At 40.2% G+C, this 18,563-nt stretch overlaps 1 protein-coding gene across 1 annotated transcript in view; it reads left to right on the top strand.

Moving 5' to 3' along the window:
- Positions 1 to 1,115: 1,115 nt before the first annotated feature.
- LOC142656348 (carboxypeptidase O-like) overlaps positions 1,116 to 18,563 on the top strand; it is a 54,632-nt gene continuing 37,184 nt past the window's right edge. The window contains exons 1-4 of the mRNA XM_075831254.1: positions 1,116 to 1,201; positions 6,752 to 6,827; positions 10,936 to 11,060; positions 11,777 to 11,888. Coding sequence (XP_075687369.1) covers positions 1,122 to 1,201; positions 6,752 to 6,827; positions 10,936 to 11,060; positions 11,777 to 11,888 — 393 coding nt within the window. The 5' untranslated portion in view covers positions 1,116 to 1,121. The remainder of the gene's footprint in view (positions 1,202 to 6,751; positions 6,828 to 10,935; positions 11,061 to 11,776; positions 11,889 to 18,563) is intronic.

Below are 18,563 nucleotides of genomic sequence, written 5' to 3' on the forward strand. Positions count from 1 at the left end.
AACGGCGTAAATTTATAACTTGAAAATTAATGCTGGAATAGCTGCTTAAATTCTCTCCTAAAATAAAGTTAATAAAAGTTAATCAATATATTATAAGCATCTAAAAATGGTACAATTACAAAATACGGCTATGTCGACGGAATAAAAAAAAAGTTGCGACTCTTGGAATGCGACCGTGAAAAAACAAAAAATAATCCTTGGTCAAAATGGCCTGGTCATTTAGGGGTTAAGGTACGTTCTCCATCTCCCAAGTGCCTGAGCAATGTTGTTACTAACCCAGTGTTAGTTTTTAAAGGTTCCATAACCTGTTCCTGAAACCTGTATTCGTCACTATTAAGTATCTGTGTCCAGCGTCCGTGACGACTTCAGTAGCCATGTCCAATATCCGTGACAAGTCCAGTATCTGCTTCCAGTGTCCGTGGCAAGTCCAGTGTACGTGACGACTTCAGTATCCGTGTCCAGTGTCTGTGACAAGCCCAGTATCTGCGTCCAGTGTCCATGTCAAGTGCACTATCCGTGACGACTTCAGTGTCCGTGACGAGTCGCATAATCCAGCACAAACCAGCTTCCGATAATCCAGCACAAAACAGCTTCTGATAATCCTTATCAGGTTATCTATATCTCCGTTACCACGTTAGTGGCCCGGTGGGTCCACCACGTTCCCCGCGGTCGTGACAATTTAATTTACCAAGATGGCAACAAAATAAAATTACGTTTCCTGATTTTATTCTGCATCTTCACCTTTACATTATGTACATTATGGATAGTACACAGAAGGACAGAAAATATAATTGAATCAGTTTTTTCATATAATTTATCCACTTACAATTGTTTTATTCTTTATCAATTTTGCACTGATGCTAGTGAAGAAATGTTTCAGTATTATTTATTTATTATGTAGAGTTTCTTAGGAGTTAATTGCAGCAATAACACAAGTTGATAGTTCTAGAGTCCATTTATGTACTATTTATGATATAAATAGCTCCCTATGAGTGCAGAGGGATGGACATAGATAGTGTTATCTGAAGTAACTTTTTTGCTTAAAACTAGTTTCTTGTAACAGAATACAGTTATATCCTAGAGTGTCCTTTAAAGCAAGGCAAAGATAAACTGCTTCCAGGATGAAGTTTCTGCCCTATTTCATGATTATTCTTTACTCTGTAGCATTTGAGACATTGGCTGTACACGTCCATTATAATGGGTAAGTTGGGAGCAATACGGCTATTTTAGTTTCTAAATGCTGTTGTTCATGTTCAGTCATCATTGTGGTTGTAATAGGATTTTTTTTAAATTTAATTTACTGTCATTTCATAATTCTAGCAGAATATAGACAAAATGGACAAAAAATTGAAATATAAGGACTTACCAGGTTAGGTAGAGGGTTAGGCGTCAATAACAAGTGTCCAATACGCCTCATTGTATACAAATAATGTAGCAAACTTCATTATATCATGAAAAAACTTTGAGAAAGAGAAGTCATTATGCCAAAGATATAGTAAAAATGTAACAAATTTTATTAGGACATACAACATAAAAATTATTAAATAAAATTCAAAAACAGATCCGAATAAAAATAGGAACAGTGTGGTGGCTTCAAAGATTTTATAAATTTGGGATATTGGGCCCACCGCGACACAAAATCCCTGGCAATAAGTCACAATCCAAAGTAGATGGTAAATGATACAGTCTAGGTAAAATTGTACATGCGTAGCTATGGAGATAATGACTGCTGAGTATCTGTATTTTAGGAGTGGAAAAGACTCACTCCAAGAGTCATATATAGTTTCCAAAAGTTATATCCACAGTAAATAATCGCATTAATTGAAGTAGGATGAAAAATAGACCATGACCAGAATGTAGTAGTGTGACTAAGTACGCCAGAGAAGGAGTCAAGTATCTTAAATAGGAGATGTGACAGTGGGCTTACCCATAGAAATAGACGTAGTGTGAGGCCCCGCACTGTAGCCTGACAACGTAGCGCCCCAACGCGCGTTTCGCCAATGTGGCTTCCTCAGGGGGTAGTGGACAAAAAATAGCTGCAATTCCCAAAAGTAGACATGTGGATTAGTGTATTTTTTTTAATAATGCATTTTTTAATACACAAATTACATAATCTTGAAGTTATAATCTGTACTATACTATCCTGTAATTTCCAATTATGCTGTCACGATGCGGGGTGAGTTGCTACAGCAGAGAAAACTAGCATAAGACATAGAAATAGGAAAACTGAGACAGTAAATAACCTATTGACTAGTGTTATGCTCTGTGATGTGTACAGAGGTCACTGTTCTGGGAGGGGGAGGAGGGAGAAGGAACTGAGCTCTTTCCATCACCTATTTTGAGGTGTGTTATTTGCCTCCAGCTTTATAATAAAGGTGTTACTTTTCATTGGATTTCTACACCTTGATGATTATGAGATGACTCTTGACCCTGCCACCAGTGTATATGGCACAAGCTCATACTGATCCCTACCAAAAATGAAATGTCAACTAAGGCTTCGTTCACATCTGCATTCAGGGTTTCTGTTGCTCCTCTCTGCCATAGGAGCAGAATAATGAAAATACTGGAAGAGCCGGATCCGTTTCATTACGAACACAAACGTCACTCGATGGTACACATGGATTTTAACGTGTTCCATCAGGTTTCCATCAATGTGGCTGTCGTTTTACCAGAAAAAATACTGCAGCATGCTATTTTGTCCTGCATTTTTGACCGGGGCTCCCAATGCCGATGTAAACAAATCCTTATTGTGAAGACTTAGCGGCCAGAGTAAAAACTTAAATATTTAAAAAAATAAAATTAATATGCTGACATGAAACAAAAATTTGAAAACTACCAGCAAAAATGTTCAAAAATAAGTTTAACAATAAAACAATAAAAACTAGGTAATTTTCAGAGGATATCTTCCAATTAAATTGTATGGGAGAAGTCTGAAAAATCGACTTAAATGTGGTACATGTATTGCGTGTGGCCAAATCCTACCCTCGGAGGACCTTCTCCAGTTCATCTACTGGGGAACAGTTTGAAATTAGGGACTTCATAAACTGTAAAACAAAAGGAGTGATGTATCTTGCCCAATATGGGTTTCCCCTAGACTATGTACGTAAAATGAAACGTGAGTTTCTGCGAAGAGCTAGGGACCAGTTTAATGATATTATTAATAAAAGAGACACATCAGTGTCAAGACATGTACATCTGATGCACAATGGAGATCCCAAATCGATAAGCTTCATTGGTTTCAATCTGTTCCCCAGCACTGTAGGGGAGGTGATTGGATCAAGAGGATTCTACAGGTAGAGGGTCGGTGGATCCATAGAATAAAATCAGTCAACTCGGCCAGGCTGAATGAAAATTTCAGCTTTAGTTGTTTCATATAATACTGGAAGGTCTATATGTATCACCATTTTCTATATACCCTTCCCGTTTTCCTATCTATTAGAAACATACCTGAATAAAGATAGCCATTTCCGGAGAATGCTCAGTGAATCCAAGTCTTGGTGACATAGTGAACATGGGACCGACTGTCTTATTAAAGGGGTTAATAGAGTGGGTTCTTTGTTACATCCTAGCATTAATATGCTACCATCTTTCCCAATATCACCTTTGCCAAATCAATTTGACATATAATGAAATACATTGATCGTAACACTCAGGGCGTATGTTCTCTTATTCACTGATCTGACAGCCGGCCGGATGTTTATCTAAGCCAGGGAACGCGCTGCTAGGTTCCTATAATGATGCTATATCACCACTCTAGTCCCACCCCCTGTCTAATGGAGCAGAGCGACATCAGGTTGTAAGCCGCGCCTGCCCTGCTGCTGATTGGCGGTGAAGGGGGTGTGTGAATGAGTTGGGGGTGTGGCCACTGCCAATTTTCATTGCATCCCGTTACTATATTAGTTTGCTTCCTGATGAGCCAGCTAAGACTCTGGCAAAACATGTTGAGGCTAGGTCGTATATAGGGATTTTTAACAGAAATTAGGACTCAGACTTAAAGAGGCTCTGTCACCAGATTTTGCAACCCCTATCTCCTATTGCAGCAGATCGGCGCTGCAATGTAGATAAGAGTAACGTTGGATTTTTTTTAAAATCAAGCATTTTTGGCCAAGTTATGACCATTTTTATATTTATGCAAATGAGGCTTTCTAAAGTACAACTGGGCGTGTTTAAAGTAAAAGTACAACTGGGCGTGTATTATGTGCGTACATCTGGGCGTTTTTACTTCTTTTACTAGCTGGGCGTTGTGAATGGGAGTGTATGATGCTGACGAATCAGCATCATCCACTTCTCTTCGTTAACACCCAGCTTCTGGCAGTGCACAGACACAGCGTGTTCTCGAGAGATCCCGCTGTGACGTCACTCACTTCCTGCCCCAGGTCCTGCATCGTGTCGGACGAGCGAGGACACATCGGCACCAGAGGCTACAGTTGATTCTGCAGCAGCATCAGCGTTTGCAGGTAAGTAGCTACATCGACTTACCTGCAAACGCCGATGCTGCTGCAGAATCAAATGTAGCCTCTGGTGCCGATGTGTCCTCGCTCGTCCGACACGATGCAGGACCTGGGGCAGGAAGTGAGTGACGTCACAGCGGGATCTCTCGAGAACACGCTGTGTGTCTGTGCACTGCCAGAAGCTGGGTGTTAACGAAGAGAAGTGGATGATGCTGATTCGTCAGCATCATACACTTCTATTCACAACGCCCAGCTAGTAAAAGAAGTAAAAACGCCCAGATGTACGCACATAATACACGCCCAGTTGTACTTTAGAAAGCCTCATTTGCATAAATATAAAAATGGTCATAACTTGGCCAAAAATGCTCGTTTTTAAAATAAAAACGTTACTCTTATCTACATTGCAGCGCCGATCTGCTGCAATAGGAGATATGGGTTGAAAAATCTGGTGACAGAGCCTCTTTAAGGCAACCAGGAGTCGCTCTTTTTAGAGCGCATGAATAGCCTCTGGTTGGTCACGTTTTAGGAACAGTGCTACGACAGGCTTTAATGGGACTCCAATAGCCCAAAATCTATAGGGTAGGAGCAACAACACTCTGCCTGAGAGATAACTGAATAATAGAGGGCACATTTTGGATATCAAATAGAACAAAGTGTTGCAATAGTCCTTGAGATCTTTGAATGTCCTATAGTAACTATATAAAAACACGAACACCAGGGTGTTTTTCTTTGTTTTGTTATATTTTATTTGTATCAACATTATAAGTTATATTTTAATAGGAGTTTCCATCCTGCTATTTGTATTAAAAAAAATAGTTTTTGCCCAGCAGGAGATCTATGTTACTGAGCATTAACTGATCAGTTACTTGATGACTATAAATTGTATGGGTGCCTCCAGATAATGACGTCAAGGCAAGAAATTAAAAAAACTGATTTGTCTTTTCACCTTTCTAGTCATGTATTTACCGATGAGATAAGCAATGAAAATTATGTCTAGCAGCCACCCTCCTATCTATTGGAATAACCTGTACAATTGACTCTAACATGGGCATTGCTAATCACAGACTATGCACTTATGGAAACCATAGATGGGTTCCTCAGTGAGATTTACCCAGATCAAGGGACTTTGACTGCTAAAACGAAATATTGACAACAAACAGGCTTTTATATTAACCTAGTAACTTTGGCTGAGATTGTTAAGTAAGTCTTCCTTCTTGTGTAAAATTGTATATATGAAAATGGGAATATTGGATATATGGCACATTGTATAGTATATCACACATTCATTGATGTACCCTGATACTATACAGCAGTGGTAGGCAACCTTTGTGATAAAGAGATCTACTGTAAGAATACAGAAGTTTCTTAAGATCCACCGTAAGATAAGGGCACGTGGCGGAAATTTACCACTGCGGATTTTGCTGCAAATTTGCTGCAATAATGCAGCAAATCTACAACAAAATGAGGACATATTTGACAGTTTGTTCAGATGTTTTTTATTTTGCAATGGACTTGCTGCATATTCCAGCCTACAAGGGCTGAAATCCGCAGTGAAATTCCGCATCTTCTCTGCAACAGACTGTGCATGCTGTGGAAGGCACCGCAAGCTGGTTTCCGTACTGTTATTTTCCGCAACGTCTGAACTAAGTTATCTAAAATGCAATAGAAACCAAAGAAAAAGGTCTGCTGCAGATTTCCACTGCGGCCTGTCTGCAGCGGAATTCCGCAGCGAATTTACCACATCTGAACGTGCCCTAAATGTAGTTTTTCACACTGAAAAGTAGCGACCCTTTTTAGATTTCCTGTGGACTATAGTGATAACAATTACTGCTACTTTAGTCCAGAACTTGTGGACTGAAGTGCCTTCATTGTTGATCTAAGACATCAGTGATTTACTCAGGACCTGTCAAGGATCTACTAGTTGATCTCGATTTACTGGTTGCCTACCTAGGCTATAAAAAAATCTATTAATTGTAAGCTGAACCAGGAAATTATATTATGATGTTTATAAGTGTAAGCGAGTAGACATGAGGGACACTAAAAGATAGTTACACATATTTGAATTTTGCTTCTCTATACATCTCCGCTGTATATTGTACAATATGCATAACAAAAAGCACACGAAAGTGTATAGGGAGAGATTTTTCTGTAATGCAACACTAACAGTATTTGCCTGGGTTAAAGAAAAATCTCTTCCATGGATAGAATAAGGAAACATTATTCTAGTATCAAATTATATTATACTATATGTCCATAAAGTTGGCTTAAATTTTCCTTTTAATTTATTTTTCTCATACTAGAGACCAACTATTAGGCATTGTCCCTGAGATACCAAGCCATGCTGCTTATATCAAAGAAATCTGCAATGATGCACAGGTAGGTTACAAATACACTTGTAGGATTTGCTAAAAAGTTCTTACCATATTTTTTTTAAATAAAAGGATAGTGCGATAGTAGAAAAATGTGGCAGAAAATATTTACGTTTGACCCTTCAATTTCCAGTCCTCACCTTGAAACCTCTGTAAAGATTCTCTTCTCTGTGGAGCAGACCAATATAGAGTAAAAATGCTGTACATATTTTTTCTATAAACATAACATCTTCCTTTTAGAATCCACTAATGCATAAAAAAATTGCACCACACTTCCCTTTGTGAACCTGGTCAATTGTACACTTTCGTGGCCCATCAGTGGTGATAACTTTACAAAATGTGAAGAACTGCTTTCATGCCTGGTTCACACACTTCAGTCTTTACCCCCTCGCTCTGAAGTCCATTTTTCGGATTTTCATTTTAGTTTTTTTCCTCTTCGCGTTCCAAAAGCCCTAACTTTTTAATTTTCCCATTAATATAGCAGTAGGAGGGCTTTGTTTTTGCAGGACGAGTTGTCGTTTTTTACAGCACAATTTATTGTACCATATAATGTACTGGTAAACTAAAGAAAAAATCTTTTTGTGTTGGAATGGGAAAAAAAAGAGATTCCTCCATTGTTTTTTGGTTTTCGTTTTTACAGTGTTCACTGTGCGGCAAAAGTCAGGTTAAGGAGATGCCAAATTTATAGAGTTTTTTTTATGTTTAACTGCTTCTACAAAGAGAAAATCGTTTTTTTTCAAATAAAAATTGTTTTGTATTGCCATATTCTGAGACCTATAACTTTTTTATTTTTCCACCGATTCAGCTTTGTGAAGGCTTGTTTATTGTGGGTCAAGCTGTAGTTTTTCTTTCCAAAATGTTGGGTTACATGTGTCTTTTTTTATCTCTATTCATTCCATTTTTTTTTGGGGGGGGCAAGGTAACAAAAAAACTGTGTTCAAAGTGCAGCTGAAATAATGTTATATTTAATAGTTTGTAATTTTTAAGGATGCGTCTGTACCAATTATGTTGGGTCAGGGAGTGGGGCACGATGGGCTGTTGGAGGGGGCCTCTCCTCTCTTTCTATCTGCTTAGATGCTATTGTCATCTCCTTATCCTCACAGGCAAGATTACAGTATAAATAACACCTCTTTTAAGATAACATAGAATCCACAATTGACAATAGGTACTAGTCACAGATCCCTTCCTCCCTCTTCCTGCACAATGACCTCTGCACAGGTCACAAGGCATGCCAGGAAAGTACTCCCATAGAAGTCAATGAGTCCCCTTCTTTTCACAAGTTTCTATGGTCCATGTGGCTGCTGTAATGCATTTCTCCAAATCAGTGGCGTAACTACCGCTGTACCAGCCATAGCAGCTGCTATGGGGCCTGCAGCATGAGGGGGCCCTTGCTACCGGCTAGCACAGGCCCCCCCATGCCCGGTGGTGCTGCTAGCAGCCGCTATTGTTGCTACAGCGGTAGCGACTACACATTCAATAGTATCTGCGTCCTTAGGATGCAGATACTATTGAACACTATGCATACCTCCCAACCGTCCCGGGTGGCCGGGGTTATGTCCCGCTGTCAACTGTTTCTGCGTCCTCTGGAGGCAAATACAGTTGAACCCAATTCTGAAGCAGGGATCGGCTCCCTGCTTCCGAATTAGTTCAGAGTGGAGGAGCAGAGGGAGCTCTTCCATTTGCCGAGGACTCCCCAGGCACATCGCTACTTTAAGCGCTGTGCTCGGGGAAGCCCTTGACGTCACTGTCTATATATGGACAGTGACGTCAGTGCCTACTCCTTGAGCGGAATCCCCTATGCCGATGATCTGGCCAGGGAATCCGCTCCTAGAGGAAACCTTGGCGGTCACTGTCCATATATGAACATTGACGTCAGGGGCTCCTCCTGGAGCAGAATCCCCAGGCAGAGATGGCAATGGGGATTCTGCTCAATGAGTAGCCACTGACGTCACTGTCCATATATGGACAGTGACATCAGGGCTTCCCTCTAGGAACGGAATCCCTGGCCTATGCTCTGGCTGGGGATTCTGCTCCTAGAGGGAGTCCCAATGGCACTATCTACAGAGGGGGTGGTGCTATGTTCAAGGGGGGTGTAGCACTATATACATTGACACTGTGGCACTATATGGGGGCCCTAACTACAGGGGTGCTATCTACATGGGCACTGTGTCACTCTCTAAAGTGGCACTGGCACTAGGGGCAGCTAAGTGGATATTATACTGTATGGGGCAGCTATGGTGCCATTTTACTGTATAGGGCAGCTATGGGGCATTATACTGTATGGGGAAGCTTTGGCGGCATTAAGCTGTATGGGGCAGCTATGGGTCATTAAACTTTATGGGGGCATCTGTGTGTGCAATATACTGTATGGGGCATCTGTGTGGGCATTATACTGTATGGGGGCATTGTACTGTATGATTGCATCTATGGGGCAGTATACTGTATGGTGGCAGCTATGGGAGCCTGATACTGTGTGGGCTGAACCGGGTGTGTATGGGCAGAGATTGAGTGGGATTAGAGGCGTGGCTAATATGGGAAAAAATTGACGCGCTGCGCGTGCAGCGTCGGTTTATGATAGTTGAGATGTATACAGTTTGGCAGAGCAGGGAGATATCTCCCTGCCCTGCCATTTACTTGGCTACAGCCTACAGGCCACGCTTGGCATGCAAACTATCAGGCGCAGGGACTGGATCCCTTAGCAGGCCGGCGTGATGACATCACTGGATCAGGGCGGCCTATGCAAGGATTCCGTCAGCATTGAGGATGTTTTGGAAAAGCTCAGTTCGTCACGGGAATGGGGCCTTTGGTTTTATTTGTTTGGGGGGCGCTATCTTCAAGGGGCAGGTGAGGGTGCTATCTACAGGGTGGGCACTATCTACAGGGGGGCCACTATCTACAAGGGGGAGCTTTGTGTGGAGGGGGGGCAGTCAAAAGTTTGCTATGGGGCCCAGTCTTTCCTAGTTAAGCCCCTGCTCCAAATGCTGTTATCAGTGGCTTAGGCAAGATGGCTGCCCCTGTAACTATGTATAGAAAATAAAGTAAAACAAATCTACAACTAAAAAATAAAAACAGATGAGAAATAAGGATTGTAGGAGGAATTTATTAACCGGTTTATGGCAGTTTTCTGGCATAGAAAAGTCCCAAAAGGGTCCAAAAGTCGTAATTTGGACAGCAAACCCTGACATTTGGCTTTTTTAAGCCAGTCTCGCCACTTTTGTGGAAAGGCTGAGTGGCTTCCTAGAAGGAAAAGAGCCACTGTGGCCTGACAAATGTATTCGAATTTTCGCCAGAAAACTAGCGTGAATTATAGAGGAAATCTACACCAGCTCCTAGCTGGCATATATTTTACTCTGTGGGGCGTAGCAAGATAGAGGCTCATAATGGGTCCTGTATTTTCAGATTACGCCCCCTACCTGACTTTCCCCTAACCCATTAGACAATTCACATTTTTAAAAAAAATCTCTCCTCCCCTCCACTTTAGTGGTGGTAAAAAAACAAAAAAACACACATTTAGATGCACAGATTTCTGCAATAAAATTGCTGACTTTTTTTTATTTTTACACCGCACTTGACTCTTTATCAAAAGGGGGTGTGGCTTAAAAGGGTTTGGAGCCACCATGGGCCTAGGATTTATTAACTTTTACGCCAGAAAGTGGTGTAAAGTCTAGTGGAAATCTACTTCAGCTTGGAGCTGCCGTAGATTTCGAAGTCCGGTGCACGGACAGTATAAGATGCCACTAATTTGTTTAGATGCATGCACCTCTTAATAAATTACATGCTTCTTACTGCTATGGGCTTCTGACTAAGACTGGCGTATGAAGCGCGAGTCTACGTACATATGGCACATACACTGCAACAGAAAAAAGGACACAAACTCATATCTTTTAACTGGTTATTAGAAAAAGGTAAAGGGTTTTAGAGTTGGCATATGTTGGCTTCTCAATCTCACCAGCCTATAAAAGCTTTTCCCATACGCGCTAATAAGATGCTCATCGAATTAGAGTTTTTTTAGCAGGAGTCATTTATTAAACATACACCTATTTTACGTGTCTTTTGAACTGTACTTGGTTAACATGCAGTAAGTTGACGTGTCATTCCATTCTGTTTAGCTGCAGCTTGACTTGTGGAAACCGGGCTATTTAGATCATATCTATCCTGGTGGAGAAGTGCATGTACGGGTGCCATCATCGCGCTTGAATGATACTAAACAAAAACTTCATCAAAAACAGATTTCATTTAAGTATGTGAGTTTTATGAAATGAAACCTACTGCAAGAAATGTATAAGAGGCTGTTTTATAATATACACTGTGTACCCTTTTCTACTTTAGACAAAAAGGGTTCATGTTTTTTTTCTAAATTTCTCTTGGTACGCTCATTTAAAGCTATATCTAAAATAGAATGTACTTCACAAAAGTTGTATTAACTTTGTTGAGCTTCAATGTTTTCACGTTAACATAAAAATTATATATGTATACTATCCACTGATGAAATGTGGACTGTGCAGTTGAAGAGTAAATGCACTTTTATCAAACTTTCAATATGTCATAGAGACATAGAACTTTGGATTGATGGGCTACGGGTGCTGAGACCCCCTACCATTACTAAAATGAAGGCACAGAAGAGGTCAGCTGAGAACTCTGCACCTTTGGCTATGATCGGCACTCCTTTTAAAGCTGAATATGAGCTCATATTCATTCTATGTGTGCCCGTTTTCAGACTGAAAAGCAGAGCCAATCACAGACGAAGGTGCAGAATGCTTCACTTAGCGCTTCTGCACCTTCGTTTCAGTGAAGATGGGGTCGCTCTCAGCACCCAATCAAGGATCCAAACTTCTGGTATGTCTTTTTGACAAATCGAACGTTTGAAGAAAGTGCAGCTTAAAAACCCAAAAAAAATTCTAGCAACGTTTTAAACTAGTATTTTACCTTGTTCTCTTTGATGCTGTTTCTCTTCAGGGTCCTGATAGATGATGTACAAAAACTTATAGATGAGCAATTTGTTGTTGAACGCAGACAAAAGAGATTCTTAAATTCATTTAATTATGCAAAATACCATCCAATGAATGAGGTAAGAAAGATTATAACATATCATATCATGGGACAGATTTTAACAAATGAAAAAAAAGAATGGGGCAGATTTAGACAGTGTAAACTTAGACCAGTCATTCATAAGATGCACCAAACTTATCACAGTGCTGAACGCTGTATGAAAAATGTGGTGCATCTAGGTAGACTTGCTAGACAATTTTCTCTTCCTTCTACCACTTTTGATTTGGTTTAATTTGTGAGAAAATTTTAAGATTCCAGAAACCATTCCAGCAAAATTTGAGCTCCAAAAGCGAAATGGCGCTCCTTCCCTTCTAAGCCCTGTCGTGTGTCTAAACAGCTGTCTATGACCATATATGAAATATTGCTGTACTCGAGAGATTTTTTTTTACAAGTGTAGGGGTGCTTTCTCTTCTTTAGTCCTTGTGGAAATAAAAACAATTCTACGTTTTATTGGGAAAAATTTAATTTTTCATTTTCACAGCCCAATTCTAATAAAATCTATGAAACACCTGTGGAGTCAAAATGATCACTACACACCTAGATAAATTGTTTCCTTTGTTTTGGTACCACACAACCTCTTTAACCCCTTAGTGACAAGCCCATTTTAGGCCTTAATGACCAAGCTATTTTATTCGTTTTTCTATAGTCGCATTCAAAGAGCTATAATGTTTTTATTTTTTCGTCTACATAGCTGTATGAGGACTTGTTTTTTGCGGGATTAGTTGTGCTTTTTAATGGCACCATTTTTGGGTACATATAATTTTTATATTAACTTTTATTAACCTTTTTGGGGGGGATTATAAAAAAAAACTGAAATTCCGCCATTGTTCTATGCGTTTTTAAATTGACGCCGTTCACTATGCGACGTAATTAACATGTTACCTTTATTCTATGGGTCGGTACGATTACGGCGATACCACATATGTGGAGGTTTTTTTATGTTTTACGACTTTTGCACAATAAAAACACTTTTGAACTAAAATTATTTGTTTTTGCATCGTCGCTTTCCAAGAGCCGTAATTTTTTTATTTTTGTATCAATGTAGTGATTTTTTGGGCTTGTTTTCTGCGGGACAAGACGTAGTTTTGAATGGTACTGTTTTGGGGTACATGGGACTTATTGATTCATTTTTATTATGACTTTTTTGGGGGGCAATGGAAAAAAATTGCAATTTCGCCATAGTTTTTTGCGTTTTTTTTTTACGGTGTTCACTTTGCGGTTTAAATTACATATTAACTTTATTAATGGAGTCATTATGGTCGCGGCGATACCACATATGTGTACTTTTTTTTTTTTTTTACACTTTTACTAAATAAAACCACTTTTTATGGAAAAAAATGGTTTTATTTATTTTTTTACTGTACTTTTTATTAATAATCTTTATTTCACTTTGATGACTGATTTTATTAGTCCCACTAGGGGACTTTACTGTGCGATGTTCCGATCGCTGCTATAATGCTCTGGTATACTTCGTATACCAGAGCATTATTGCCTGTCAGTGTAAATCTGACAGGCAATCTGTTAGGACGTGCCTCCGGCGCGTCCTAACAGGCATATGTCCAGGGCAGACCTGGGGGCTTTTATCAGTCCCCCGGCTGCCATGACACCCCATCAGAGACCCGCGATTGCATTCGCGGGCCGGCGATGGTTGAAAGACGGAGCGAACTCCCTCTGTAAACAAAGTTAAATGTCTCGGTCGCTATTGACGGCGGCATTTAACGGGTTAAACGGCCGCGATCGAAGTAAACTTCGATCGCGGGCGTTGGAGCAGGAGCTCAGCTGTCATCAGACAGCAGAGCCCCGGCTCCTGGCTGCACGGGAGACCCGTGCAGGACTTAGACTAGGCTGACGTGAAAAGACGTCAGCCTAGCCTAAAGCCCAGTAGTGGATCACGTTAAAAGGCGTATTAGTGGTCACTAAGGGGTTAAACCTGACATGGTGCCTAAAATATAATCTAATAAAAAGAAGGCTCCAAAATTCACTACGTGCTCCTTTGCTTCTGAGGCCTGTGCTTCAGTTCATTAGCACTCTAGGGCCACATGTGGGATATTTCTAAAAACTGCAGAATATTTCCCTAATAAAACTTTCTGTGTTACAGAAAAAATGGATCAAAAATGTATTTTTGCAAAAAAAAAGAAAAAACATTCTAAATGCTGTTTTGAATACTTTGAAAATGGGGAGTGATTTATGGGGGTTTGTAAAGTATGGATCCCTTAAAGCCACTTCAGAAATGAACTGGTCCCTGAAAAAATAGCCTTTTGAAATTTTCTTGAAAATGTGAGAAATTTCTGCTAAAGTTATGTCTTGTAACGTCGTAGAAAAATAAAAGGATGTTCTAAAAAATGATAGAAATAAAAGAAGGGAAATAAACAGCAGCAAAAGCTACTGGTGTGCTCACTACAATAATTTGTCCTGGGATTGTTGGTTCCTCAATGGAGTACAGGCAGACAAGGAATTCAATGCAAGAAAATCCTCTGCACATCCAGATTGGAGAATGAAAAAATGAGTTTTATTTTAACATAGGTTAAAAGTCCAAGAGGACACAGGTAGGGCGTTTTACCACTAACGCGTTTCGAACTAAGTGTTATTGCTCATAGCATAACGTACCAGGTTTTACACATGTGTTTTAAAATCAATTATAGCCAATCCTGACACTTTAAAATAAATAGAGGCAGTACTATCGCCGGTTTCAGAAACTGATAAATGATACACTGAAAGCCTAGTGTGAATGAACGTGTATAGAGTTTATACACGTGCTGCTGCTTTTTTTCTATTTTGACATTGGCTTAGTGGTGCTCCCACTTCATCTATGTCACTTAATTATTTCCTCAATATATATATATATATATATATATATATATATATATATAATGTCGCAAATACTGCAAGAGCTTGCTTCTAACCATGATTTGGTTTCTACTATCACCGAAGAAATTAATATTCCATTCTTATTATGATACCATTAATACAGATATACGCCTTTCTACATTAGCACAAGTCTTTGGCCAGTCAGTCCCACATGATACCAGTGCAATGGAATGTAAGGAGCTTTTTTTTGCTTTGGAGAAGCTATTAAGCTCAGAAAAACGTATGTGGTGGGACCATAACACTTTAACCCCTTAATGACCAGCCTAGTTTAGACCTTAATGACCAAGCCATTTTTTACGTTTTTCTATCGTCTTATTCATTTCATTTTTGCGTTGACATAGCTGTATAAGGTCTTGTATTTTTTCAGGGACATGTTATAATTTTTAATAGCACCATTTTGGAGTACATAGAATTTATTGATTGACTTGAATTAACTTTTTTTGGGGGGAACAGAAAAAAAACAGCAATTTTGCCACACTTTTCTGCGTCCTAAATTTACGCCGTTTACCGTGTGGTATAAATAACACAATAACTTTACTCAGTGGGTTGTTGTGATTACAACAATACCAAATTTGTAAAGTTTTTGTATGTTTTACTACTTTTACACAGTGAAAACACTTTTTTTCAAAATTATTTGTTTTTGTGTCTCCATATTTGAAGAGCCGTAACGTTTTAATTTTTTTGCCGATGCAATTGTAGGAGGGCTTTTTTTTTGCGGCACGACTTGTAGTTTTTATCGGTACCATTTTGGAGTAGATGCGACTTTTTGATCACGTTATATCACATTTTTTTTAAGGCTGGATTCAAAGAAAACAGCAATTTTTGCACGGTTTTTTATTTTATTTTTTACAACATTCACCGTGCGGGTTACATGATGTAATAAATTTATAGTTGTGGTCGTTACGGACGCGGCGATACCAAATATGTGTAACTTTTTTACTTAATTTGTTTGTTAATAATAAAGCAGTTTGTAAGGGGGAAAAGTGGGTTTTTCTTTTTTTTTTTTCACTTTTTATTAAACTTTTTTTTAAACTTTTTTACTAGTCCCACTAGGGGACTTCACTATGCGATAATCCGATGGCATTTATATTACACTGCAATACTTCTGTATTGCAGTGTATTATGCCTGTCCGTGTAAAACGGACAGGCATCTGCTAGGTCATGCCAGAGGCATGATCTAGCAGGCATTCACTACAGGCAGACCTGGGGGCCTTTATTAGCCCCCGGCTGCCATCGGAGACACAGACACTTGGCGATCTTATCGCCGGGTGTCAGTGAGATGAGAGGGAGCTCCCACCCTATCTCCTAAACCACTCAGATGCGGTGCACGCTATTGAGCACCGCATCTGAAAGGTTAAACAGGTGAGATCGATACTAATATCGATCTCACCCGGTCGAGCAGGGACACCCCCAGCCCTCAGCTACCTCTGGCAGCTGAGAGCAGGGAGATTTGACAGCTCCCTGCTCTGTTTACTTATTCCGATGCAGCGACGTAAAAAGTCTATTGCATCGGAATAAGGCCCGTTAGTGAACGACGTAAAAAACACTATGGGCCGGTCACTAACGGGTTAAAAATTTATGTGGAGCGAAATATGATAACGAGAGGCCAGGGCCGCCATCAGGAATTTCTGGGCCCCATACAACCAAGATGTCTGGCCCCCCCCCCTCCATTACCGGGGATGGGCAATGGAAATTCTGGCACTCACGTTTGTACATTATACGCATTAACTGATTTTGGTGCTGATGTCAATTACAGTGAAGGAAACCGTGGAGCAGGTAGTGACCGGTTAATGCTCGGGATTTTGATCTACTGTATTTAGCCAAAACGTATCCGACTGTATGGCATATGGTGATATAGTGGGATATGTCGCCCAGGGAATAGCTTCCCACTTGGCGCCAAAAACAAGCGGTGAGCCGCCATACTGACGACAGCGCCCTACGACAGGATATACCAACGCCAAGTGGGATCTAGTGCCTGACGAAGGTCTCTTGACCGAAACGTTGCACGCACTCTGCCCATGGCATCGAATACAATAAAACGAAAGAATTTATGAAACACATTTTGTGTGCCGAATACTTTTTCACATACGATTGGGTTGGGACCCTATTCGTGCACCTCATTTGGTCTAGTGCACTCTGAACCAGTTCACACAGAGGTTTTTTTGGCACATTTTTTTCAGTGGAAACCGCATTGGAAACTGCGGCAAAAAACTTCCGAAATCGCCTCCTATTGATTTCAACGGGAGGTGAGGGCGTTTTTTTCCCGCGAGCTGAAAAAACGCTCGCGAGAGAAAGAAGCAACATGCCCTTTCTTCAGGCATTTCCGTCTCTGACCTCCCATTGACATCAATGGGAGGCAGAGAAAGCCTGAAGGAATTTCAAGGCAGATTTTTCTGCCTGCAAAATACTGTGTGAACAAGGCCTAAGTCCCATTGTCATTCAAAGTTGCTCATCCTCGGCTTTTCCATGTAATATAAGTCACATGCTACTTATTGCTGTGGTGGATTTCTTATCATGGTGCGGACAAAAATACACGTGGAAAATTTTTCACAGCATGTCAACTGGGTTGCGGAAACCTCATATGCATGGGATGCAGAATCATCGACATGTCATCGGAAACAGTATCAAATCCAACATGTGTGAACGGGGCCTTAGGGTGAGTTAAAAAAAACTCTGTTAGGCCAAATGCCATGATACTTATTATGCGCAAATTTGTTGCGGCTATTTTCGTGCGGCAAATCCGCAGTGTAATAAGTACCAGCAAAGTAAATGAGATCAAGAAATCTCATGTACATGTCGCATTTTCTGCACAAAAATTGACCTGCGGTGCTTATTTGAAAATATGCTAAATGTCAATTTATCTTGCGTTTCCACTTGCGAATTGTTTCTGACTAGTTTAAAAAAATAAAAAAAATCTGCAGCATAAAACCTGCACCTATTTCTGCATCAAAATGTAAAAACTGCACCTAAAAACTTATAAAAAAACGCACTATTAGGCGCAGAATTTATCTGCGGAATTACCTGCGGTTTTGATGCGGATTTTGTGCACCAAATTCCTCAATGTGTGCGTTACAGAATTTGCTGGGGATTTACAGATTAACCCTTTTCATTGTAAAGGATGAAATACGTTACAATTCTGCAACATTAGGGTATGTTCACACGGCTTATTTTCGTCCGTTTTTCGGGCCGTAAACGTCCGAAACATCAGAAGCAGAACGCCTCCAAACATCTGCCCATTGATTTCAATGAGAAAAACGGCGTTGTGTTCCGACGTGCCGTTTTTTTTATGCGAAAAAAAAGTGCAGGTCACTTATTCAGACGTTTCTGGAGCCGTTTTTCATTGACTCTATAGAAAAACAGCTCCAAAAACGGCCGTAAAAAACACCGCGAATAACACGAGTTTGCTTAAAAAACGTCTTAAAATCAGGAGCTATTTTCCCTTGAAAACAGCTCCGTATTTTCAGACTGTTTTTGCTAAGCATGTGAACATAGCCTAATAGGCATGCAGCTGATTTAACCCCTTCCCTCCTCAGCTTTTGTTTTTTCCTCTCCACCTTCCAAAAACTATAATTTTTTCTATTTGAGGGCTTGTTTTTTGCGGTACAAGTTGTAGTATTTCATGGCACCATTTATTGTACCGCATAATGTATTGGGAAGCTGAATTTTTTTTATTTGTGGGGTGAAATGCTGCACGTGCATGAGGTTTTGATAAACCCCATTCACATGAGTTAGGGCTTATTCAGACTAACGTGTTAATCGTCTGTGTGAAGGACGTTTTTTTTAATGGCCGTCACACGGCTGCATGCATTTCTATGGGGTTATTCAC

Source organism: Rhinoderma darwinii, chromosome 6, assembly GCF_050947455.1.
Source record: "Rhinoderma darwinii isolate aRhiDar2 chromosome 6, aRhiDar2.hap1, whole genome shotgun sequence".
Lineage (NCBI taxonomy): Eukaryota > Metazoa > Chordata > Amphibia > Anura > Rhinodermatidae > Rhinoderma > Rhinoderma darwinii.